General features: G+C 40.4%; 1 protein-coding gene across 2 annotated transcripts; it reads right to left on the bottom strand.

Moving 5' to 3' along the window:
* Positions 1–10,928: 10,928 nt before the first annotated feature.
* Positions 10,929–27,283, bottom strand: LIPF (lipase F, gastric type). 2 transcript variants are annotated; one of them, XM_008689597.2, is made up of 9 exons: positions 27,158–27,283; positions 26,865–26,982; positions 25,853–26,051; positions 24,272–24,381; positions 19,824–19,960; positions 18,070–18,216; positions 15,969–16,040; positions 14,090–14,161; positions 10,929–11,165 (listed from the first exon to the last, which is right to left on the bottom strand). In XM_008689597.2, exons 1-9 carry the CDS (start codon positions 27,260–27,262, stop codon positions 10,929–10,931), a joined length of 1,197 nt encoding a protein of 398 aa, XP_008687819.1. In that variant the 5' UTR covers positions 27,263–27,283. The 2 variants fall into 2 exon arrangements, with proteins under 2 accessions (XP_008687819.1, XP_040480117.1); XM_040624183.1 differs by having other exon boundaries at positions 25,853–25,952.
* Between the last annotated feature and the right edge of the window lie 648 nt (positions 27,284–27,931).

Genomic DNA, 27,931 nt, shown 5'->3' with positions numbered 1-27,931 from the left:
AAGTAATCTCTACACCCATTGTGGTCCTCGAACTCTTGACCCCTAGATCAAGAATCGCATGCTCTACCGACTAAGCCAGTCAGGCGCCCCCGATGGAGTCTTAAGATACCTATAAACCAAATGCAGTATATGGGAGAGTTTATTCTTGATTTGGACAAACTATTAAAAAAAAAACAACAACATTCATGAGACAGACAATTGTGGAAATGTGAACGTTGCCTGGATATTTGATACTATTAAGGAATTCATTATTTTCTTGGTTTTTAGAGGTGGTACTTATACTGTGGTTATGTTTTTAAATTTTTTTTTTATCTTTTAAAGCTATGTCACAAAACATTTCCAGGTGAAATGATATGATCTGGAAGTTTGCTTTAAAAACAATCTGTTGCTGGTTGTGTTGGGAGTAGAGATGAAATAAAATTACCATGTGATTTAGGCCGAAATATAGATATTTTGACTGAGAGATATTTGGGGGCTCCACTACTTTCTCAATTTTTGTGCTTGAAAACCTCAAAAAAAAGTGTTTTTTAAAGATTTCGTTTATTTATTTGAGAGAGATTGAGAGAGAGCATGAGTTAGGGGAGGGGCAGAGGGAGAAGCACACTCCCACCAAGCAGGGAGCCCAACTCGATCCCAGGATCCTGGGATCATGACCTGAGCCGAAGGCAGACGCTTAACCCAAATGGGCCACTCGGGTGCCCCCAAAATAAAAGTTTTACAAAGAAATTCGTGATAAGATGATAAAGAAAATCAAACTCAGGGCATTGTAAATTTTGGATCAAGTTTAGGAATACTTTTGTGATGTAAGCCAATCCCAGTGTGTTTGCTATTTTTACCATTCACATGTGATTTTAAAAGAACCTGATACATTAAAGAAAATGGACAGGTTATCTACATGGAAAAATTAACTATATTTTAGCAAACCATTCGTAAAGCTTTCAGAGAAGCACATAATGATAAGCGTTGGCAATGAAACAAGAGCATCTGCCTGAACCATAGCAGCAGAGAACATAGGATGAGAAGCAGCCCTGGGTTCTCTGAAACGACAGTTTACAAATTCAAAGCAGTGTTAAAAACTGTTACACATACCTGCTGCCTAACACAAAGAGGGAAGAGTGGTAACAAAAGCAAAAATGTACTTTGTAGCATAGCGTCATGTGAAGGATTTATGTGTATTAGGACTTGACATGTTGGTGTGAGAAATTGACACACTTGAGTCAGGCTGACCTGAATTCAAATCCTGCTTCCACTAGTTGCAGAGAATGTGCACACAGAATTTATTCTCTGTACCCTTACTTTGAGAAATTGGTATATTACCAATTTTGTAGTATTTTTGTGGGAATTGTGGTGCCATATATAAAGTGTTTGGCACAGTGCGAGTTTGCCCTACCATCTGTTTGTGAACTGCTCTAGGACTTAATGCCTATTTCTTTTCTTTTCTTTTCTTTTTTTTTTTTAGAGAGAGAGAGAGAAGTTTTCACAATTTTTAGTACAGGGCCTTAACGTGCTATGTAAAATGGGCACAAGCGCCATCTATTGATTAAATAGAGACAATGCCTTGGATTAAGAGAGAAATCACAAGCCAATCTCCAAATCTACGTTCTAGTGGCAAATTTGGGTGATGGGATCGTTCCTACAAAATTTCTTTGTTAAAATAGATTGTGAATATGAAAATATTTTAAGTAGCAGTAAGTGGTTTTGTCATAAGAATAAGCCGCATGTCTGTGCGCTTATGAAATTAATTCCATAAAACAGTTACATTTTCGAGCTATAAAAACAAAACACTGAACACTGCAGGGTTTGCAACAATTCTGATATAGCCGTAAAGCATATTTATGTGTTAATGGTATAGATTTATGGACCCATGCGTAATCTGAAATATCTAATACTCTCAGGTCATTTAAACTCAATTTTGACTTCAAAATTTTTTTAGAGCTGCAGTAACCAAGAGTATGTTATAGTAGATGGAAAATCATCAGTGCTCTTTAAACAATGCCGACATCTGCACTTTGGTCAAGGCCTCTTGTAGATAAAAACTGGAATGTTGTTAATATCAACTCTAGGCACAAGGTTACTATTAAGATTATAAGATTATTGAGGCAATTTTATAAGCAGGAATCTTTTTTCTCTATGATTTCAACTCCCTCCTTTGTTTCCTGTCTGGAATGGAGGTATAAAAGTCAGTAAGCTGAACCACGTTATAAGATATGAGAATTGTTTCTAACAAGAGATACGCTACTTACCAGGTTTAATGAAATAAAAGATCCCAAGAGGCAGAAGCAATTTAGAATTGTAATTTCCTGATTGTCAAGCAGAGCAGAATGAATGCAAATCAAGAACCACACAACAATAGACTTAAAACGGTGATTTTCAAAGTATGGATTCCTGATCAGCAGTATCACTATTTCCTGGGAACTTTTGGAAATGCAGATTCTGAGACTCACCTCAGACAGACTAAATCAGGAACACTGGGGGTTAGCCCTAGCAATATGTGTTTGAACAAGCCTTCCAGGTGATTCTGATGTTTGTTAAAAGTTGACATGAGAAGACTGTTCTCCAGGATATGTCTGCACATCTCAGATCAATTTTTGTTCCAGATTCTTTTCAAGGAAGCTTGCATAGCAAACCAAACCCTCTGCTTTAGAAAACAGAGGTAGTATCTCTTTACAGGAGATGTGGCAGGTTTGTTCTTGACAGTGGGCAGAGATTGGATAGGTTCCCTAGAAGCCCCCTTTCTAAGATTGGGGGTTCCCTATGCTTGGGGTTCCTCACTATAGTGTAGACCCATTGTATGTGCAACGTTTACCTGGGTCAGCTTTCACATCATCCCGGGACTTGTGGAACAAGGGCAAGGTGGAGGTCATGAGGTCTGTTGTGCTGTGAGTAATGGAGTCCTTTGTCTCTGACCTGGGAGTTTCCTATCTTGCCAGCCTTGATGACATTGTGGCAGGCTATCTTGCTAACTTGCTATTATTTCCATCCTCGATGGTGTAGAGCTACTGGACCAGATGCTCAAATAAATTGCATCGCTCTCATTTTGGTCCATTCTCTGCTCAGGTGTCACTTCCCAAAGGGGACTTCCTGCTGGCTCTGTTGAACATAGTGCCTTGTGTCCTTCCTACTCCCCCACCTGCTTTATCTTATTATCAGTGATTACTATTACCTGATACCATAATATACATCTGTTTATAATTTATTACCAAACTTTACCACTAAAATGTAAGCTTTATGGGGGCAAGGGGTTTGTCTTCTGTTCCTAGAGCAGCGTTAAGCTCTGTAATTATTTATTGAATATAAATATTTGTTAAATGACTATGAATATAATATATTGTATGTACCTTAGGCTTATTAAAGAAATATAAATATTTTCTACACGCAGTACAGGTTTCATAGACCAAGAAGATATTTTAAAAATTTAACCTAATAGATCCATTTTGGCCTGTTTGATAAGTGCAGCCACATTTTGTGATGAGATGCTTCAAAACGAAGATGTAGGGGCACGTGGGTGGCTCAGTCTGCCTTTGGCTCAGGGTGTGATCCCGGAGTTCTGGAATCGAGCCCCGCATCAGGCTCCTCCACTGGGAGCCTGCTTCTTCCTCTCCCACTCCCCCTGCTTGTGTTCCCTCTCTCTCTGGCTGTCTCTCTCTCTGTCAAATAAATAAATAAAATCTTAAAAAAAAAAAAACAACGAAGGTGTGAAACACAGAATCTTAAGGTCACTAGAAAGGGTATATTAATGCTTAGATAATTAAAATTGGCAGAATATTTATTCAAGGGAAAGTGTGCCTGTGTCTGTGCACACATAGTTCAAGTAGTATATGTGTGTATAAATATATGTACAATCTTATATGTATATGTATGTTATACAAAGTCTATTATATATATACACACATAAAATATATAGCATGTATTTGTAAATTTATATATTTATACTTATATATTTTTAGGCACACATACAATGTGCATCTTCAGTGTTCCATAAGCTGATCTAATATAAAGATAAGGAGATAAGGATTTTGAAACAGAGCCACTCAATTCTCCACAAATATTCTGGTATCGTACCTCTGTACTTAATAGAGATTGACCTTGCCACAGTGGCACAAATTGAACAACATAGTGATGGGAAGTTAGGTGCTCTGGTGCTACCGAATCTACTGGAATCCACGAACTGTGTTCACTTCAATAAAGAACAGTGGATTGTTGGAACTTGTGGGGTGTCAATGTTCCTCTTAAAGGCTGAGCTCACAGATATGGCAAGTTAAGTTAAGGAGCCTTGGTTTGGAGAGCCAGCCGGGTGATACGATAGATGAAAAGCTGGGAAGAATGAGCAGGTAAACCAAATGAATGGAGGAAGAAGAGAGAAGTTTCCAGATGCTTTTCAGTCTTGGAAATACACCTTGAAATAATTACACAAGAGGATTAAAATTCAGAGAGAGATAATTCATTAAGAAATGTAAAATGTACAATTATTAAAATGAAATAATCAGATGAAGGCCAGCTGGTTCCTAAGATTGGGTCTAACTTGGCTCCATAATTGTGCAGAAACTTTGGCTTTCTGTTTTTTTTTTAATAATAGTTTTTTATTATGTTATGTTAGTCACCATACAGTATATCCTTAGTTTTTGATGTAATGTTCCATGATTCATTATTCACGTATAACACCCAGTCGCGTATAACTCCATGCAGTACGTGCCCTCCTTAATACCCATCACCGACCTATCCCAGTCCCCCACCCCCCACCCCTCTGAAGCCCTCAGTTTGTTTCCGTTTTCATTACTATGACTTCGCCAGTTTATTTAGAGGTCATCAGACTTGGAGGAACAGATTTATGCTAACCAAAATCACAGAGAAGACCCAATAAGCCAGAATGTCAATGCTTTATGTGTGCAGAGAAATTATGTGCTTTGTAGTAGATCTGACATTTACACTGGCTGCTCTATGAACTTCTCACTTAGTAGTTATTCTATCTTGCAGGAACTTAGAAAAAAAATTATTACTATTATTTTAAGTAGGCTGTGTGCCTGGTGTAGAGCCCAATGCTGGGCTTGAACTCACAACCCTGAAATCAGGAGTTGGACACCCAACTGACTGAGCCACCCAGGCACTACAATAGTTATTCTATCTTGAAACTAAGTTACCTTATAGTAAGGAATATAAGAGCATAACATACCTTATTGTCTGGAACATAAGAGCAAAGTAAAATGATCTTAATAGAGAATACCTTGGAGCTATAAAGGTAATATTAAGTGATACTGATTATGTGCTACCATGGATCATACACCAGCTATATTAGAAGGTCTGGCATAGAGAATCTGGCAGCTCAATAGATAATTTGTTCAATAAATGAATACGGAAATCTTCACAACCACTCCATGAAGTAAATACTTTCATTATTTCCACTGGAGAAAACTGGGTCTCGGGAAGACAACACCTTTTCCCATAAAATACATCACTGATTTACACTTGAACCCAGGTCACATTGACTTCTTAGCTCATGTTTACAACAATTTTATTATGCTGCTTGAAAATGTATATATCCTTTTCTACCTGAAAATTGACTAAAATACACTCAGTTTTAGGTCCCCATATATCCCTACTTACTGTAGACCTTATTATGACATCAGCATGTTATGATGCCTTAAATTGTTTTATAGTTTATTTTAACTTTAATTTTATATTCTTTTTTTTTAAAGATTTTATTTATTTATTCGACAGAGACAGAGACAGCCAGCGAGAGAGGGAACACAAGCAGGGGGAGTGGGAGAGGAAGAAGCAGGCTCATAGCGGAGGAGCCTGACGTGGGGCTCGATCCCATAATGCCGGGATCACGCCCTGAGCCGAAGGCAGACACTTAACCACTGTGCCACCCAGGCGTCCCTAATTTTATATTCTTGATGACGTTTTGGAATCACTGCTACTATCAGCAGCCTATCTGAAAACTACTTCTTAGGGTGGATTATTTGAGCAGATAGCTCCTCTCATTTGTATTTTGATTTTTTTTTAATGTGTGCTGCTTTCAAAAGAAAATTCTAGAATGGCATCTTACTTGTATGCCTTAAATGCTTTTCCCTGTTGTCTTAGATTATATGGCTTTTACGGTCTCTGAGTTGGGCTAGGACAATGCCCAATTGATACATGGCAAAGCAGGTGAGGTTTGCATCTGGAGATTCAAATCCTTTCCCATACCTTCAATATCTCCACTTCTTTCTCATCTTTTTTTTTTAAAGATTTTATTTATTTATGTGACAGAGAGACAGCTAGCGAGAGAGGGAACATAGCAGGCGAGTGAGAGAGGAAGAAGCAGGCTCCCAGCAGAGGAGCCCGATGTGGGACTCGATCCCGGAACGCCGGGATCACACCCTGAGCCGAAGGCAGATGCTTTAACGACTGCGCTACCCAGGCGTCCTCTCTTCTTTTTTTTTTTAAGACTTTATTTATTTGAGAGAGAGAAAGAGAGAGAGAATGAGAGCGAGGGGAGGGGCAGAAGAGGAGAGAGGGAATCCCAAGCAGACTCCCTGCTGAGTGCAGAGCCTGACAAGGCTGGATCTCACGTTCCTGAGATCATAACCTGAGCCAAAAGCAAGAATCAGATGCTCAACCAACTTCGCCACCCATTCTTCTTTCTCATCCTAATGTCTATCCAGCTACTTCTACTTTCTTTCACACTTTCAGAGAAAGCTTACATTCAGCTGGCATTTTTCTCTCACCAGATATGTGTGTAGACCCTAAGAGCTCAGATACCCAGTATTATCCTGAATAATGCTTCACAAAATCCTCAGCAGTACCCCTCATTCCTTCCCTCAGATAACTCTAGAAACATTTAATTTGGCAACATAACAGAGCTATTTATGTCAGCTTTCTGCAGCAAAAAGAGAATACTTGGACTGGGGTATGTGGATTCCAGCCCCGACTGTGCCCATTGTATGATGTTTATTAAGGGCCTCAATCTCTGTGAACTTTAATAGCCTCACTGGTAGAATGTTGGGATTAAAATGGGTAGTTGCTTAGATCTTTTAATTGTAAAATACCGTGATGTTTAAAAATAGGTGTCACATTATTTCTGGTAAGTTTTGATGACTACAGGCTTCTCTGTTCATTTATATCGGTCTTCATATGAGTTATATGCAGAACATAGAAACCTACTCACAGCCCCAAAATAAATTAGGAAGAATTTTGGAGGGGAATGTGAGCACCAAGATGAAGGTGCAAGTAAAGAGGTATATCTGAGACATAAGGAAGAGATGATTCTCGAAGGGAGGCTACTGGTTAAAGTAGATGGAGAACAGATAGTATAGGTAAGTAACTCTAGATTTATGAGGACTTTGGGACGTCAGGTTGAGGAATCTGAATTTAAGAAGTTGAAGCATGGAGAGGATCTTAGGAATCAATCTGGAATATTAAGCACAGAGACTAGAGGAAGGAGGACCAGTTAAGATGTTACTGCAACAGTTCAAGCATTATGTGTTCACAGACATCATGGTGGAGAAGGGGATGAAGAGCTAATATTTTTTTTAATTGACACAAAAATGAATATGAATGCCTGATTTATTTTTATCTTAAAGATTTATTTATTTATTTATTTACTTATTTATTTATATAGAGAGTGGGAATGAGGTAAGGGGCAGAGGGATAAGGAGAGAGTCTTAAGGAGACTCCGCAAGGAGCAAGGAGCCCAATGCAGGGCTCAATCTCACGATCCTGAGATCATGACCTGAGCTGAAACCAAAAGTTGGACACTTAATCGACTGAGCCATCCAGGTATTCCATGATGTATTTTATCTTAAAAAAAAAAAATGGGGGCGCCCGGGTGGCTCAGTCGTTAAGCATCGCCTTCGGCTCAGGGCGTGATCCTGGGGTCCTGGGATCAAGCCCCACATCAGGCTCCTCCGCTGGGAGCCTGCTTCTTCCTCTCCTACTCCCCCTGCTTGTGTTCCCTCTCTCACTGGCTGTCTCTCTCTCTCTGTGTCAAATAAATAAATAAAATCTTTAAAAAAATGATCTAGCTCTCTTCATTGAAAAAGCCTAAAAACAATGACCAACCCAATAGCAATGATCACCCTCACTAGTAGAATATGGCTTCTTAAAAGGAACCAGGACTTCTTAGAGAAATAATTGATTCCAGAGCAGGGGAGGTAAATACACAAGATGACAGTTAGGTCAAAAGGACACTGGAGCCATTCAGAGAGGCTCTCACAAGCAGTAGAAGGAAATAATTTTAATTTCACTAAGAATAAAAATTGCAGTGCATTGAAACACATCAAATATGCAAAGGAACATGAATTTATTATGATACTAAAAGAAGGAAAATTAATTTTGGAAATTGAAAAAGAGAAAGAATCATATGTTTTGGGTAGCCAAATAATATATGAAGAAAATTTTCTCCTATGGAAGTATCCCAGCTAATAAGTGAAGAAGAAATGATTCAGCTAGAATAACATTGTTCCCTAACCCCTAATGAACACCTGACTCTGGATGCTGCAAAGACATGGCTACTGACATCCTGAATGATGAGCCGTTCTGCATTATAATCCTCATTCTAGAAAAACACAACACGGTCTATTAAGTAGCTTTTCCAAAAAAGATTTCGACGTGATCAAGGTTATAATTCACAAAAATGGTTCTTGGCAGGGAGAATGGACAGTTTTCCCCTTAAGGTGATATTTGGCAATGTCTGGAGACATTTTTAGTTGTCACTAATTCGGGGGTGTATGCTGCTGACATCTGGCGGGTAGAGACCAGGGACCCTGCTAAATGCTAGAATGCCCAGGATTATCTGGGCAAAATTATCTGACACATACCATGTCCATAGTGTTGGGGTTAGAAATCCTGACTTACGGGAGACGTGAAGTGGAGAGGAACATGTTAAATACTACGACTGGAATGTAATCAGCAGAATCTCAATGGTATGAAACTAGAAGCCAAAGACACAGTTTCATTAACAACAATAACCAAAAAATTCAAGAAATAAAAAGAAACGAGGCAGATGACTTATAGACCTAAAGAGAAAAGAGGCAGATCAACCAATAAAAAGCAAAGAGCTTATTTGGATTCTGATTTAAACAAACTGTAAAGAATTTTGACACTTATGAGACAATTGGGAATCTGAACACTGACTGGATGTTCAATGATATAAAGAAAAATTTGGACGTGATAATGGTTTTGTTATGTTAAAAAAGTGACCTGGTCTTCTAGAAATACATCCTGAAATACTGATGGGTGAAATATGTAATGACCTAAATTTGCTTCAAATTAATATGGGAGCAGGGTAGTAGCTAGAGAAATGAATCCTTGTAGATCAGCTGAGATGTTGACAGTTTGGATTTAGGAATGAGGGATATTGGGGTGCCTGGGTAGCTCAGTCGTTAAGCGTTTGCCTTCGGCTCAGGGCGTGATCCCAGGGACCTGGGAAGAAGCCCCACATTGGTCTCCCCTCTCAGTGGGAAACCTGCTTCTTCCTCTCCCACTCCCCCTGCTTTTGTTCCCTCTCTCGCTGGCTGTCTCTCTCTCTCTCTCTCTCTGTCAAATAAATAAATAAAATCTTAAAAAAAAAAAAAGAACGAGGGATATTAACAGAGCTTCTGTGGGAGCAAATATATTTACTTGTGTTCAAAAACCAAAGCCAAAGTTGCCCATGTTTGCTAAATGCAGACTAAAAGAAAGGTAGTTAGCTGCAAAAGCACAGGAGACCATATGAATATAATGATTGTTCTTTTCTTGAGAAGGTCAAGTTGATGAAGCATCTGACTCTGCCACCATGAATAGTGGTCACTAGTCCCTGAGAGTCTGTTGTCAGTTTATTAAAGCCCACCAACAAAATTCATTGAAATAAAGACTTTTAAATGATCTTCTTTTAGCAATTTCTTGTTGCCACTTTCAAAATAAAGGGGGTAAAACAAACAAGAAGGCTTCGGGCTTTCTAACAAAGATTGAGGGACATGGCGGTGTAATAAAAATCACTAAGAGATTTTTGTGAATTCTCACTACGTTCTATATGCGATGTGGGTACAAGATAGTCATGATCTCATTTGTATTTTATACACTAAACCCTACCCATAGCATGATATGTGTGACCCGAAAGGCTTAATTTATAAAATATGAGGTCATGATATTACAGGGTTGATAGAATTTATCAGGTGAGGCTGTGCTTATTGGAGATTCTGGAAGTTTGGAGGAGCCATTTTGGGAGGGGGTGAACTAACTGGTGGCAGTTGTATCTTCTGACTTAAATGATCGGTGGGAATATTTCTGGATCATGTGTTTGCCAGAATGGTGGCAGTGGTGTAAAAAATCTTTTGGTTAATTGTCACATGTTCTGTGGCCAAGGTCCAAGGATGGGGGGAGAACAGCAGGAGGGATGGAGAGCACATTTTGTACCCCAACTTCCAGAACTGCTTTCCCCTATTTCCCGTTGCTCTTTTCCATCTAGGAAGTGAAAGTGAGCTGACCTTCATTCAGCTGATAGCTTAATTTGCCTTTTCATGGGGTTAAATATGAAAAACAGCAAGAAATATCACCAGTGTATGGAGGGAGAGAATGAGCTTCAGCAAGAATAGACCATAGAAAGCAAGGTACTCAATCTCAAGCATGCACCAGAGGGGTCAGCATTCAATTCCACGACTGTCTTTTGGCAACACTCATGAGTGTCTCACAATCTATGTTGAGTTTAGAAGGTCAATGGGATGGGAGGACTGGAAGAGACATTTCACCTCCCCAGGCATGTGTTCTTTCAAGTGTTTCCAGACCCATCTTAAATGAAAAATAAAAAATGTAAAACTTATTTGACATTCAAAGTGACCACTGGAAAGATCATTGATGCAAATTTATTTGTGAAGTCAAAATTACAGAAAGAATCCCAAACACAATAGGAAACCATGTGTGAGAGAAGAACTTATTTTGGAACAATAAATGGATAATTCTTTAAAGGGGAACTACTTATTATTTTCTCCCATCATGGAAACGATTTCGTTGTAAATTACTTGAGGGGCATCCATGGCCCAGATAAAATCCAAGTGATTGTAAGGAGGAATCTTCTTGTGGTAAATGAGGTTGGGGAGTTTGGAAAGCAGCAGGTCAACGTCATGAGGGTCGGCCAACAAGTCATTGCCTCCGTTCCACACTGCAATTGGCACATGCATGTCTGTCAAGTTGTAGTAGGGAGGTGTGGGCTAAAACACAAGAGAGAAAGAACCCCAGTGTTTATAGGTAACTGTACTTTAAAGCCCAATACTTATTCCTTGGCTAGAGGATATCGCATTGGCTGATGATTTTTTCTATTGAGGTGTAATTGACATAGAACATTGTATTAATTTCAGTTGTGCAACATAATGATTTAATAGATGCATATATTGTGAAATAATCACCCCAGTAAGTCTAGTTAATGTCCATCACCACACATGGTTACAATTTTTTTCTTGTGATGAGAACTTTTAAGATCTACTTTATTGTTTCTCAGAGTCCGTAGTCTCTCATGCTTCATTCCCCCTTCTGATTATAAACTGAGGGCTTTGGAGGGGAGAGGGGTGGGGGAATGGGATAGACTGGTGATGGGTAGTAAGGAGGGCACGTATTGCATGGTGCACTGGCTGTTATATGCAACTAATGAATCATCGAAATTTACATAAAAAACCAGGGATGTACTGTATGGTGACTAACATAATATAATAAAAAATATTATTATAAAAAAAAGAAAATATAATCTAACAATTAAACATTTCTAATTTTCAAAAAAAAAAGATCTACTTTCTTGGCAACTTCCAAATATACGATAGAGTATTGTTAATTATAGTCACCATGCTATACATGACATCCTCAGGACTTATTGATTTTATTAACTGGAAGTTTGTACCTTTTGACCATCTTCACCCATTTCACCCACCCTGTACACCCCATACCACTGGCAGCCATCCATCTGTTCTCTGTATCTATGAACTCAGCTGTTGTTTTTGTTTTTAGATTCCACATAAAAGTGAGATCATACAGTATGTGTCTTTCTCCTAGTATAATGCCCTCAAGTTTGATCCATGTTGTTGCACATGGCATAATGGAGTTTTAGAAGGAGATTCTTACCAGTGATTGCTCAGAGAAAGTCACCTTTATCCACAGAGCAAAGTGGATGTGATATGTTTTAGGTCATTGCTTCTCAAACTTGAAAAGGCCTGTGAATCCGCTGGGGATCTTGTTAAAATAAAGATTCTGATTCAGTGCATCGGGGGGAAGAGCCGGGATTCTGCATTCCCAGGTGATGCTGATGCTGTTGGTCCTGGACCACGCCTTGAATAGCAAGGCTTTAGGTAACAGTTCTTAGAAATTAAAAACTTAGATTTCTACCCAAGCTCAAGGAAGTGGATTTGATTGGATTCTCCCCAGACACTCTAAAATATGATCTCGAAATGTCTTGAGTCATTTATTTTGGCTTTGTATTGATTTACCAGTGTGGTCAATTGGTAGGTCAGTCAGTTCATTGAAGGGGTTGTTTTGCTGCATACTTACCTGATTTGACTAAATATTGGATAAAATTCTGATAAAAGCTATCATCAGTCCCATTTGCTATTTCTAGAAAATCACCATTTACACATAGATTTTAAAGTGGTTTATAAAGCAGGTCAAGGGAATAAATAAATCACCACCAATGTTACCACTATCCACAGAGAATTTTGTTATTTTTTTTTAGCTCATATTCTCAAGAATACTAATCCAATATACTCAATTTTTCTATATTCTCACCTTATAGAATAGCCAACTTGTCATAGCAAAATATTTCATCATCTATGTTTTTTCATAGTATTTGAACACTTTATTATAGTGGAGAAAAGGATAAAGTGTGGATAATATCCATAATAATAAACCTACTTTCCTTTATTCATGCTCCATTGTTCAAAGAGTTTTCTAGATGCTAGATTCTGGTTCTTAATTAGTGTCAGTGATCAGTTAGTTGAAGACCATCTGTGCTGTTTTATGGCTTGGCTGGAGGGAGGGTGGGCTTGGGATTTGTTATTTCAGGTCCTCTAAGATGAATGCCTCTCATTACTGGTAGTAGAGCCCAGAAGAAAGGTAGATGCAAAGAATGACTGTGTTTTGAGGGTTTGAGGAGGCAATGGTTGGGGGAAAAGTGTTTTCAACAATGTTCGATCTGATGGTGCCTCTTTGAATACATCAAAAAATGTCACAAAAAGGGAGGCATCTTTGCTCCACCTAAGATATTGTGGTGAAGAGATAGAAATCCCTCCTAAACATTGAGTCGTGGAAGCAGATGAAAAAAAGTAGAGCTCCTCGGCCAACACTTGGGTGGGAAATTTGGGGTGGGATAAGAAGGATGGGGAGAAGATTATGAAAACTGCAGAGCAGCCCTCCCATTCAAATGTAGCCAGTATGGTCTGAGGGTGTACCCTGAGCTGAAGGCTGCAGACGTTACCTCATTCCGTATCTGGGTGAAGAGATGAAGAAATTTCTGTCTGAACGCCTATGGGGCCCCAGATAGGATGAACCCAAAGCCTGACTTCTCTGTACAGCGGCAAGTGCAAGGGGTGGCCAGTATGTCTGCCCCTCCAACAAGGCCCCTGTAGGCTGAGGAATAGCTCCATCCGTGACCTGTGAGCTCACCATCCTAACATCTTACCTCTGGGAATATGGTGGAATCACTTCTCTGGCTGTTGACAAAGGAGGAGCTATTGTTTAAGAAGACCAGCTATTCCAGCTTTATCTCATGAACAATTCGAATTATTGGCTTGTTGTATCAGTGAATTGCACTTCTGAAAGGAGAGGACCACATCCTGGGCGGCTGGGATACAGGGCAGGGATATGTAAGGGGGTGAGGAGTGATGTGTTCTAGGAGGTTCTCACACACGGTGGTGTGGTACCCTGAGTGCAGCCGCTGGAGCAGAGTGCACAGAGGGAGAATGGAGATGGGGTGATGTCTGGCATGATGAAGGGATTCCAAAGAAATTACTATCTAATTTCTAATTTCCTTAAGGATGAGTCTGGGCACCAACATTCCTTTGAAAAATCTATGCACGATTATTGTAATTTTACCTTTAACCTTTTATATCTTTGTCTTTCAAAATGTGAACAATTTCAACTTTAAGAAACTTACCTGATGATAATGCAACATGTTCTGAGTTGGGCTGCCCCAGTCAAAAGCTTGGAACTTCCCGGACTTAACGGCCTAATGTAGAGAAATGAAGAACACAGGAAATAAAAACTCTCCTTGCTATGTGAAAAACAAAATCCAAATCCTTCCAGGTAGTTTACTTTCAATTTAAACAATTTTTGAAAAACATTTTTCTCCTTCCCAAACCCAAGACTGTTGGTCATCCAGGACCAGATATTTATGCAAGTTTAAATGTACGACATTGGCCAAAGCAAACTTTTTCATGACACATCTCCAAAGGCAAGAGAAACAAAAGATAAAATGAACTTGTGGGACTTCATCAAGACAAAAAGCTTCTGCACAGCCAAGGAAACAGTAAAAAAAACTAAGAGGCAGCCCACGGAATGGGAGAAGATATTTGCAAATGATGCTACAGATAAGAGACTGGTATCCAAGATCTACAAAGAACTTCTCAAACTCAATACGCGAGAAACAAATAAACAAATCATAAAATGGGCAGAAGATACGAACAGACACTTTTCCAATGATGACATACAAATGGCTAACAGACACATGAAAAAATGTTCAAAATCATTAGCTATCAGGGAAATTCAAATCAAAACCACACTAAGATACCACCTTACGCCAGTTAGAATGGCAAAAATTGACAAGGCAGGAAACAGCAATTGCTGGAGAGGATGTGGAGAAAGGGGATCCCTCGTACATTGTTGGTGGGAATGCAAGTTGGTACAGCCACTCTGGAAAACAGTGTGGAGGTCCCTTAAAAAGTTAAAAATTGAGCTACCCTATGATCCAGCCATTGCACTACTGGGTATTTACCCCAAAGATACAGACGTAGTGAAGAGAAGGGCCATATGCACCCCAATGTTCATAGCAGCATTGTCCACAGTAGCTAAATCGTGGAAGGAACCGAGATGCCCTTCAACAGATGACTGGATTAAGAAGTTGTGGTCCATATATACAATGGAATATTACTCAGCTATCAGAAAGAACGAGTTCTCAACATTTGCTGCAACATGGACGGCACTGGAGGAGATAGTGCTAAGTGAAATAAGTCAAGCAGAGAAAGACAATTATCATATGATTTCTCTCATCTATGGAACATAAGAACTAGGAAGATCGGTAGGGGAAGAAAGGGATAAAGAAAGGGGGGGTAATCAGAAGGGGGAATGAAGCCTGAGAGACTATGGACTCTGAGAAACAAACTGAGGGCTTCAGAGGGGAGGGGGGTGGGGGAATGGGATAGGCTGGTGATGGGTAGTAAGAAGGGCATGTATTGCATGGTGCACTGGGTGTTATACGCAACTAATGAATCATCGAACTTTACATCAGAAACCAGGGATGTACTGTATGGTGACTAACATAATATAATAATAAAAAAAACATTAAAAAAATAAATGTGGCTTTGCTTGAAATACTTTTTTTCCTCACATGCCAAGTCATAAAAAATCATTCATTTTTTTGCTACCCAAAGTGACTGTTTACATAGGATTTTATTTTTTTAGAGAGAGAGAATGCACTCGCACGAGAGGGGAGAGAGGGGCAGAGGGAGAGGAAGAGAGGTAGAATCTTAAGCAGGTTCCGCATTCAGGGCACAGCCTGACACAGGACTTGATCTCACGACCCCAAGATCATGACCTGAGCCGAAATCAAGAGTCAGAAGCTTGATCAACTTGACCACCCGGGAGCCCCTCAGAGGTTTTTCATTCACATGGACTCATAGTTATTTTCAGCTGGTAGCCACATGCCAGAAAAATTCCCTCCCAGGAGCACTTGACAGTTTTTTGAGAATGCTCTTTAGGGACGGTGCCAAGGGTTCAGGTACACAAAAGATGTTTTAACGGCATTTGAGAAATGATACCTGGGACCAGTGGAGGACATCCTGAACCGATGTTCCCGCTGGATTATGTGATAGGTACACATCCAAGCGACTCTAGAAAGCAAAGGCACACAAAGATGTATATTTGGTTCCTTAAAAACAGCTAAGATATCAATTTTTCTGATCCAGGTCAATTGCCTCAGGGCAGCGTTTGCCAAAGGAGACAAGCAACACGGTTGTATGCTGCTTTAGACCTTGCAAAGCATAATTGCATGAGCCAGTTTGTTTGATTTGTAGCCACTCAAGGAGGAGAGCTCATCATCCCTTTTATCAAAATGGGAGTCGGGGCTCAGAGAAGTTTTGAGAAATGTCCAATGTCATGCAGCTCGTATCGGGTGGAGCCAGAGACTTTAATCTAGATCTCTAACTTCTCAGCTTTCATTCTTCTCTACCTAGTGTTAGGTGCAGTAAATGTAATGTCCACCCATAAGCTTCATGTTTTGCAGACCTATATATGTATATATAACAAGATATATGTATGTATATATCATATGTGTGATAGCGTATATGTATAGGGTATTTACAATCATGCTATCCTGTTACCTTATCAGTGTCCAACCCACCATGATCAGACCCCAGACAACAAACTGAAATCCATGTCTCAGCTTGTAGAGACTAGTTCATAGTGGGTTTTAGTGTCACTGTATAGAGGACCACAGCTAGGGTCAAACAAATTGACCATTATCATAGAAGAATGAATAATGAATGAATAAATAATGTTCATGCAGAAGGATGAAATCTCTAATTTCCTTGGCTCCTCATGTCTCTATTTACCATGATTTTTATCAGAAGGCTCTTATGGATGGAATGCAGTGATCTATTCTGCCTTTTCGTAGCGTGACAAGGGTAGACGGCTCTGTCATACTCCACATACAAAATGGCAGACATTCTCAGAGCCATGGAGAAGGACTCGTTTGCAAGACAGAAGGATGAGACTTTTATTTACCATCCAAAATAGAAACTAAGGGAAGTTCCCTTTCTTCATATATGTTTTTAAAATATCCACAGATTCTGACCAGCGTTGAGAAAGAGAACTGGATGTCCTTGATTTCCATGAAGGCAAAAACATATCTGTGTTTTCACCATTGTGTTCTCAGTAGCTACAACACTTAGTAGTGCCCCAATAAATACCATTTAGTGAGTAGGTACCTGGAGGTAGAATTATACCTTCTTATCAATGAACTTCATTTTCTTAGGTGTTCAAGGGTATATAACTAAACCGATAATTCTGAGTGAGGATAATTGTCAGTATATAATAGTATTAGTAGCAAAACTTATGCTATTACTATGAGCCATATGCTTTGAACTATGTTCTCTATGCTTTACACATGCTAGTTAATTTAATCTCCACAATAATACATTTTGGGGACAAGGAAACCAAGACAGATGAGTGTAACTCAGCTCCAAAGATAGGATTTGAATTGAGGCTCTTAACCTGAATCCATACTCTTAACTACTCTTGATACTGCACTTTGTCATATATGTTTTAAAACCCAAACCCAATTAAAAGCAAGGGAAATAGTCAGATAAAGAATATGGACAAAACTAATATAAATAGTTGCTTTGAGCATTAAGAACATTTATTTAATGCTTAGACATTAGCAGAGGACCCTGCCGAAATATATGGTTCAATGCCTCCCATCACAGAATGTAAGTGTTACACCAATTACTTCGGTGCTCAGAAGTGAGCAGTGAGCACTATCTACTATTTTTCCTACATGCTGTTTACTTTAGGCCGCACTTGGGTGACAGTAGGGAGCTGGAGGGAACAAAATTGGGAGCAATGATGTGACTTCCCTTGGGCTTACATACATGGCTGCACACAATTCCGAAGTTCTCCTAGTTTTTTGTTTTTGGTTTTAAGTAGGCTCCACACCCAGCATGGAGCCCAACATGGGGCTTGAACTCACAACCCTCAGATCAAGACCTGAACTGAGATGAAGAATTGGATGCTTAACCAACTGAGCCACCCAGGCGACCCACTACTCCTAGTTTTTTAAAGTACCATGTCTAAGTGATGGTACGACAAGTCATCAAAATGTTGCTCAAAATATTCAGAATAGAAATGTCAAGGCATACAAACCATGTTCAAGTTCTTAGTGTCGTATCCACAAATGACGAATAAGGCATTGCTGCAGAGGAGATCCACCGTCTCACGGGAGCACACCTCAGTAGCAAGAAATTGATCAAAAAAGTGGTGTGGGTAGAATATTTTGTTACCAAAGATAAGCTGAAAAAGAAAAGCATCAGTAGAGGTTTGCAAAAATTAAGCAGTGGAGAAGACTCATTGATTTGTCTAGTTTACTGGTATAGGTGTGACCAGGCTGATGAGATTTTCCTATTTTTTTATGTTGTTTCAGGAATTTCAAATACTTTTTCTCATTTAATTCCCACAATAAAGTTGGGGAATGGACAGGGCAGATAATCAATATTGAATATTTATTGTTCCATTGAGAAATGTCGTGGCTGCCAAGAAGAAGTAAAAGACACAAAGAGTTACAGTCTAGTTGGGCTAATAAGCATTATGAAATAAAATGAAATAAAATCATAAAGCATGGCAGGATGTCATAACTAAGTGCCAAGATGTGTTGATTTCAGCAAAAACATGGAAAGATCAGGAGCAGAAATGGTGACTCAGCCATATTTTCAGCAAAGCCTTTGGGAAGACAATGAGGTTGGGTAGTTTGATTATTGAAAGGATTTGCCTCAACTCTTCTTGAGGAAAATAGACATTTGGTTATCCCTATATTATACATGAGCAAACAGGATGCTAAGAACATAGTTGGGACCTGTGCTAACTAGAAGTGACTATAAAGTTCATAAATTCTATAAAGCTAGCATCCTGGCCCAAGCCTCAAGCTTCTGACTTAGGGTCTAACACTTTTTATTATTATTTTTAAACCAACTCTCTACATTGCCTATCAGAAAATCTGAACACAGTAGGAAAGGAAGGCCTGCATCAATGCAGCCAGTAATCATACTCAAGGTCAACACAAATTTACACATTTTGAACAAAAGCTTTACTAACGTAGTTTGACCGTAGATAAAGTCTCTTAGGCTTTCGACACACAAGTTAGAGTGACAAGAAATGAATAGTACACAACCACGGAAGGAAATAGCATCATTACTTTTTACAGCCTGCAGTAAAACTGCTCGAAAGGAAGCTGTGTCTGTGTCTGTGTGCGTTGGTTTCGGTAGGTGGGAGAAGTAGGTGATTAAGTGTTGGAAAAACAAAGGTATTAATTCCCTCCAGTGTGTGCCTATTATACAGACACTTAATATTTCCGGCTTCTTGCAATGCACACTCCTGCCCTCTGGAACCCCATTTAAAGGGGAAGCTCTTAGGAAAAGGTTTGGAAAGCCAAGGGCATTTGATGAAGTGTCTCAAGGTCCTTGCCTCACCGAGCGTTGCTTTCCTTCCCCTCTTTCTCCTTTTCCCTCTCCGCTTTCTTTTCCACCCTTCCCCTTCCTGGTTTTCTTGGCGCAGGTTGTTTAGGCTTCTTCTTTGGCTGTTTGGGTTTGTTATTTCCCCATCCCTGAATCATGGTTTTCATGCAGCTATGAAGGAAACGAAACGTCTGTGTGAAGGGAACCAACACTCCCTGTGTTGCTAGCCCGTATAAAGCAATCGAGAATGCAGAGGTAAAGGGGAATCTCAGCGGCTGCAATGGGGATTCAGCCACGGTCACCGCCAGTCACGAGATACAACACGCATGCGCACAGCTCCATTCTTGGCCAGAAACATGGCCGTCCGCACGGTGTTCCTGTTATCTTTCCATCACTCTGAGACCCACGGACAATCCGGTATCTTAGATTCAGTTAAACAGAATCACATACCTTGAAGAGGAATGTAGGAAGAATCATGAGTTCTTTTAGCAGGGATTTGGTGTACTTCACAGTGGCAACTGGAGCTAATGCATAGAAGGTTTTGATTCTTTTAGCCAGCTTGGGATTGGTAGAAAAGGCGATAAAACCTAAAACAGAAAAAGGAACCAGTGAAGAAAGTGTGTGTTTGTGTGTGTGTTTGTGTGTGTGTGTGTGTGTGTGTGTGTGTTTTACAAGTGTGATATTATTTTGGATTTACTCAGAGTGCCGTTTACTAAGAGAGAGAAACTGACCACCTCTGCTTGGTCAGAGAGATCAGATTTTAGCATATTTGTTTTATTTCCATAGATTCTCTTTGGGAACATGAGGCTAGAACTTGTAAAAAGTTAAAATAAATTCTTTGATCTGACATTAGAAAACAGGCCAACTTGAGGATTTGCCTGGGTGACGAAGGGTTATTTATGCTACGTATAGTTTTGATGAGTTCAAATTCGTGTCATCACAGTGAGATAATTAATTAACATTTAATATGAGTAGGGTATGTAAGTGGGAAGATTGGAAAAGTTTTAAACCTGACCAAACATGATTTGAATCTTGGCTATGTGGTTTACTAGATTTGTTACCTTGGACACATCACCTAAGCACCAAAAGCCTCATTTTCCTCATCTGAAATATGGGGCTAATAATAATGAGTGCTTCCGTAGGTTTTTTAGGAACCAAGTGAAGTGAATTATAGGAAGTATTTACTAGGACACTAGGCACATTTACTAGGACACTGGACAAGTGACTAGACACAATAATTCAAACATCTATGCACAGTAAACATACTCAGTTCTTGTCTGTAATTAATTGGCCTTATGAACGGTAGCATATTAGTAGACTGGGATGTGATCAAAGAGTTATTAAGCTACACTCAATACAATCAAACTATATAGGATAATCTTTCCCCATGGTTAATAATGGCATATTGATTAGATGTAAGAATGGCCTGAAAAAAAAGACTTTCAAATGAATGTAAACACCTATCTCACGTACCTCAGCCTAATTCTACTTGAGGAAGAATGTCTTTATTAAGGGATTCTTTACCTGATTGCTTAATTCTGCAGATTACAGCCAGACTATCACCCAGAAAAAGCAAGAATCACACATGAAGGGTTTGTGTAGGTCCCCACACTGTCAGGACAGGTGACTTCTCAGAATACACTTGCTTGCTCAGAATAAAAAATCCTATTTGAGACACAATCCTAACAGGGATCTTATCTGACCTCCCAGTACACAGAAGATTGGAAGATGCAAATTCAAAGCAGAAACACCTTCCAGAAATCTATGAGTGTGGTAACAGCAATGACAAGTTATCCATTAGTGACAAAGAAGAATGGAATGTTCAAAATTCAAGTGACTCCCAAAGAGTGGTGGTTTGGAGTCGTTTAGTGTCAGTTCTACTCATCTCAATAAATCTTAGGAAATTGTTACACTGCATCTCGAGGCAAAAATATTATAACCCTGGATCACTGGGTAAAGGTTAAGCTCTGTTCAATGTGTGCTATTTTAAAAAGCGACATTAAGTTAAGACAGATTTCCCTTCAAAAAGATGACATTTTTGTATGATTTTGGAAATCAAAGGAGTCAGTTTTAGTAATCTAGAACATCTCCCCTTTTTTAACAAAGGATTTTGAGGGGTGCCTCGGTGGCCCAGTTGGTTGAGTGTCCGACTCTTGGGTTTGGCTCAGGTCATGATCTCAGGGTTGTGATATTGAGCCCCTGTGGGTCTCCATGCTCAGTGGGGAGTCTGCTTGAGATTCTCTCTCTCCTCCCTCTGCCCCTCTCCCCGCATGAGCGTGCATGCTCTTTCTAAAATAAATTAATTAATTAAAAAAAAAAAGGATTTTGAGCCGATCGTTGACCACGTGTGACTGATGCTGTGCTGCCCCACCCGGATTCCTCTTCATGTCTGAGGCATTTATTCAACCCCAGAGGCGGGGAAGTTTGTGACTTCTCTCTGATTTTGCTTTTTTTGCTCAAGAGAATCCAAGGTTCTCAAAGAATTCAAGAGAATCCCTTCCCAGGGCAGTCTGCATTGAATGGCCAGTCAGCAAGTGGGTAAAAAGGCCCAGCCACCTAGTCCCACTCAACGACTCTGAAGAGCCATCCCATCCAGAGTTGGCAGAGACCTTTTTTGGGACTGTGTCACGTCCTGGCTTTTTCCTCTGCCTAGTCTCACTTTTCTGCCTTTTACCCTAGCAGTGTATATTTATAAAACACCCTGAATACTAATCCTCATCTCCTTGGGAACATGACCTATGACGTAACGACAAAGGACACTGGGAAGCTCTTCGTCACTGATGTTTTTCTCTAAAATTCTATACATGAGGGGCTCCTGTGTGGCTTAGTCGGTTAAGTGTCTGCCTTTGGCTCAAATCATGATCTCGGGGTCCTGGGATTGAGCCCCCCCTGCTCAGCAGGGAGTCTGCTTCTCCTTCTGCTCACTCATGCTTTCTCTCTCTATTAATAAATAAATAAAATCTTTAAAATTCTATTAGGTGAGATCCATGCACCCACCACCAACTTCATCCACTTCCCTGCATAGATGTCTATATAGGACATTCTGATCGCTTAGCTTCATGGCAGGGACTCGGGTCATCAGCTGAGAGTAGGGACTACTGTAAAAACACATCAGTATTCCTCCTCTGTGACCCCTTCTTCCCCTTCTGCTTCCACCCTTTTCCTTCCCTTTATAGCTTTCTCTCGTGTGCTCTTGAACTCACGTAATTACGCTTTCACCCCAACCACTCCACTGACACTGCTGTTAGGAAGGTCCCCAATACCTGTCCGGCTGCCAAATCCAATGGTCCCTTCTTAGACTTCAGTGCACGTGACTCATTAATAGCCTCTTCCACAGCTGACCGCCTTCTCCTTCTTAAAACATGTTCTCCCCTTGACTTCCAGAACACCAGGTGCTCCTGGCTTCCCTCATAGCACTGTCGCCATGACTTCCCAGCTTCTTTGTCTGATTCCTCCTCATCTTCTAAACTAAGAGCAGCCCCCGGCTTGGTCCTTGGGTTCCTCCTCTTTCCTGTCTGAACTCACTCCACTGGTTATTGCATCCTGTCTCACGTACATTTTATGTTTTCAGTCCAGTCCTCTCCCCTGAATTCCAGATTTGTATCATTACTCGACTGCTTGGCCCTCCACTTAGATCTCCAACATGTATCTGACACCCAACATCGAGAAAATAGATCCCCTGTTCCCCTGGACCATATCAGCCCTTCTCACAGCTGTCCCCCTTGTGGGCTGGGCATCTACATCCCCCAGGTACTTAGGCCACATATCTTGTGTCATCCTTGGCTCCTCTCTTTCCCNTACACCCCATATCCAATGTGGAGGCAAGTCCTGTAGGTTCCACCTCCAGAACACATCTAGAACCTAACCGTTTGCCACAGCTACCCACCCGCATCCAGGTCACTATCATGCCTCGCGTGGGTTTCTTGAAGAGTCTTCTACCCCATTCCTTTACCCGGCCCTTGCTCCCATCATCAACTGGGGGGATCCTGTTAATGGGGCCGTGTAACTTCTAATCCTGTTGAGGATCCTGAGGTTAGATCCTGGAAATCCTGTCTTCAAAACTCTGCTGTGGTTTCCCTTTCTACTGAGAGTAAAAGCTGAAATCCCTATAACAGCCAAAAGTCCGCCCTCCGTAGACCATGTCCCCATCTTGTCTCTTGCATTGTGTCTGACTCAGCTACACAATGAATCATTTCATCGCCATTCCTTGAACAGGCTGCAACCTCAGACCCTTTGCACTTGCCGTTCCCTCTTCTCAGAGCATCAGTCTTTCAGGCATACACATGACTCACCCCCCACCCCCTCCACCTCCTTCACGCCTTTACTCAGAGAGTGCTGGTGGTATTCTCTCTCTGAACTTGCTATGTCCCCTCTGATGCTCCCTAATAGCCTTTCCTGATTTATTTGTTTCCCATAACATTACCATTATCTAACCTACTCTATATTTTACTTTTTAATCCTCATTACTTTCTCTGCCTCCCCACTAGAGTATCTGTAGCACAAGGACAGAAATTTTCATCTACTTTATTTATTGCTATATTCTTAGGACACATTGTAGGTGCTCCATAAATGTGGTTGAACGGATGGATGAAGTTCAGTTCAGAGGCCAGCAGGCGCAACATCTCCGAGCATGGGCTTGGGAGTCAGATTGCCTGAGCTGGTACCTGAGCTACCCTATTTGTCCTTCCTGTGTTACCTTGCACAAATTATCTACCCTCCTGTTTTGTTTCCCCATCTGTACAATAGAAATGATAATTGTCCCTATATCACTGCATTGTTGTAGCCGTTCCTTTATATGATGAATGGAAAGCAATTGGCATGGTGACCAACATGCCTGCATAACCCCTGGAAGGGGATCTATACAAACAAAACCACCTGCTTCAGCTGCTTTTACCTACCAATGGTGGTGCCCTGGGAATGGCCAACATAATGTAGCTTATCCTGCCCAGTTTTCTTTAAAATGAAGTCAATCGTGGCTGGAAGGTCGTATTTAGCCATCTCATCAAAGCTGCAAGAAAAAAAGAAGACAAAATAAAACTGAATCATTTCCTTGCCATAATTTCTAAAAGTCAAGCCTATTTATAGCTCTCTGAGAAACAGAAAACTGGATTCTCTAAGCATTGCTGCTTATAGACCATTAGTTAGTGTCAGGTGCTTTGAGGGAGTGGGCAGCTCCTTATCAACAGCTGACGTCATTTCTGAAGCAGAGCATTACAGCTGCAACTTAATCCAAACAAGATAGCGTCTGTAGGTGGGGATTCTTTCTTTCCCTAAAAATGAATGTCAGATTTAATCATCATTTGTATGCAGTGTTCCGTTGCCAATTGAGATGAGTCATAGCCCTCTCTTTTACTCCCCAGAGATCAGCCAGAATGATCTTTTAAAAATGAAAATGGGATTCTGCCACTGCCTTGTAGGAAACTATTCAGTGGCTTCTCCCATTGTGTGCAGGGTGAGCTCCGAGGCCCTTAGCATGGCCCATGGAGCCCGCCTGACCGGTCTCTCTTTTTCACCACCTTGGAGACCTAGGACTCCAAGCTCTTCTGTGCCTCAGGAGTGTCAACGAAATCTCCTCTGTTCCCCCTTCCATCAGCAATTTCCAGGAATGGAGCACAAGAGGGCCGGAGATAGGAAACTTCTGAAAATCTTTCCATGGTGTCTGAATTTTACTCCCCTCTCCCCTCCTCACTATTGATGGTGACTTGGGTTCCTGAACCCCCAACTGAGTTTGGACATCCTCCCAAATCTCCATGGATGTTCCTTTTGGAATCTTCTGAAGGCAGTGAATTTCCTTGCTTTGGTAATTTCACTCATTCTATTTGGAAAAGCATATTCGGGGAATTTGCTAATAATGTGTCCTGAGATCATAGAAAATGTGGAGGAAAAGCTCCCCTTGGGCTGAGGTGTATGGATGAATCCAAGAAGGGATTAGAATAAAAATGACTTGCTTTTTTTCCTACTGAGAGTGTGATTGGTGAAAATGGGACTGAATTGGAATATGCACGCAGGAACACCCATGCTTCTTTTTTTTTTTTAATTTTTTTTATTATATTATGTTAGTCACCATATGGTACATACCTGGTTTCTGATGTAAAGTTCGATGATTCATTAGTTGTGTATAACACCCAGTGCACCATGCAATAAGTGCCCTCCTTACTACCCATCACCAGCCTATCCCATTCCCCCACCCCCTCCCCTCTGAAGCCCTCAGTTTGTTTCTCAGAGTCCATAGTTTCTCATGCTTCATTCCCCCTTCTGATTATCCCCCTTTCTTTATCCCTTTCTTCCCCTACCGATCTTCCTAGTTCTTATGTTCCATAGATGAGAGAAATCATATGATAATTGTCTTTCTCTGCTTGACTTATTTCACTTAGCAACATTTGCTGCAACCTGGACGGCACTGGAGGAGATAACACCCATGCTTCTTAAACTCACTGTTTATTTCTCATTGTCTATCTTTACTTGTCGTTTTTCTTTACCTGAAAGCCCAAAATTCAACAGAGTCTGGCGAGAAGTATAGGTTTCTCCTGGCCCAGGTGTTCCCTCTGCTGTTCCCCAGCCACACGTCATAGCCGGCGTCTGCCAGAATGAAGGCCAAGCTGTTGTTGGGCAGGTTGGAAATCCAGTTTGTGGCTGATGCGAGCAAACCGTGCTGCAAAAATGCAACAGGTCTCTGGCCTGAGGGAGAAAATCATATCCAAGCCTTATACCCTCGTTCCTCATTCTCAGATAAACACAAAGACAGAAATAGGCTTTCGGACGAATAGAATTAAATATATTTGCTTGATTGAGTTGAATACTTGAATATATTATCTTAATTATGGTTCTCAAGTGACACAACGTATCAGATTGTGCATTTTAAACATGTGCGGTTTATTGTATGCCAGTTATACCTCGGAAAGCTATTGAGAAGCTTATATTCCAAGGAATTCAGTGTGATGTTAATTTAAGTGGATTGTGAGGGGTAAAGTAATAGGTGATCTTGCTGAATTTTATTCTTTTTGTACTTCACAATTTTCCTGCGATGAGGAAAACATAAATTTTTATTTAAGTGACCTTTGTCTGTTTAGGAAATGAGCCTCAAAACGCCTCTTCATCCTTCCTGCTGTAACGTACATCCTGGCTAACACTTCCTGATCCTCCAGAATTCAGCTGGTTATTATTTCTAGAGTAAGTTTTCCTTGACCTCCTCTAGCTGGGTTAGGCACCTGTGCCAGGACTTCCAGGTCAATACTCTCTGGAGAGTTCTAGCATTGCACTTATCACATGTTATTATAACCACCTGTTTGTGCATCCCATTGACTTGATGGTGTTCTCTCTGAAGACTGGAGATAAGTTTAATTATTGTAGCATTTCCAGAATGAGCAAGACTCATTAAGTCTTGAGAAATGAAAGGAGGAAGACAGGAAGGAAAGAAACAAGGATGGAATGAAGGGAAGAAAAGAGAGTGGAAAGAGGAAGGGAGAAAAAGGAAGGGAGGGAGGATTATACCTATATTCTCTGAATTTTTCTTCCCATAAGGAATTCTGTTGATCCCAAGGATATAACCGTCTTCAGTCACGACATCATACTCTTCACTTGCGTATCCCCAGTAGGAGATCATCTGACTCTGACAAAGAAAAACAAAGCTTTCAGTTTTAGTTGAGTTTTTAAATGCATCTAGTAAGTAGATGTTGTTAGTCATTCTTGATCGGTCATGTAAAAGCTTCAACTCGCCATGACTCTAAGCCATGGTAGTAGCTCTTGGTTCCATAGATTCCCCACCCCCAACCCTGGTAACTTACAATATTCATAGTCACTTCAGGGCTTGTAGGATGCAATTTTCCAAAGTAACCATGTGTGGTTCCAAGTGCAGCCATCAAACTTGCCATTGTTAATAGCAACCGCATTTTGGTCTTGTCTGAAACAGAAGAGTAACCAGTGCCATGGTTAGCCCATCACACTTTCATAATACTTGTCTTTTACGCTAATTTTACCTTTATGCAAAGTCGAGAAAGGCTTAGGTCTGATTATATTCTCTTGGGCAATAAACTGGGACATGAAGATGTCAGTGTAGGTATTTTAATGCTTCACATGTTTTCGCTCTACTTGTTTCCTTTTAAGAACGTTTTCCACTTGGTTTTCAAGTCATATTGAGCTAAACTTAATTGATAAAAATGTCTTCTAATTGTCTGGTACAATATTATATTCTTATTATGCCTTATGTTTAAGGCTTTTGCCAACTTATTTTGAAAGCCCAAAGTCATGTGTGTGTGGGGGGGGGCAAGGTGTAAACATTTGATTCTTCTAGATTCAATCTCAATACAACATGCATTCACACCCATCATGATGTTTTTAATATTGCTTATAATAGCCACTCCATAAAAATTTATTAATTTGAGGTAATTATGTGGACTTAAAAGCTGCTACCACCTGCTCAGAATGTTACCACAACTAGACTAATGTAGGCACTTAATTTCAGCAAAGGTTTGCTCTTTTGATTTTTTGCTGAGATATTACCTAAGTGAAATTGCTTAGGTAGGTCTTGATAAATTAATAACGTGTTAGATGGTACACTA

The sequence above is a fragment of the Ursus maritimus genome, unplaced genomic scaffold (genome assembly GCF_017311325.1).
Source record: "Ursus maritimus isolate PB19 unplaced genomic scaffold, ASM1731132v1 scaffold_7, whole genome shotgun sequence".
NCBI lineage: Eukaryota > Metazoa > Chordata > Mammalia > Carnivora > Ursidae > Ursus > Ursus maritimus.
Note: the sequence above shows the minus strand (reverse complement) of the source record. Positions and strands in the feature narration are given on the sequence as shown.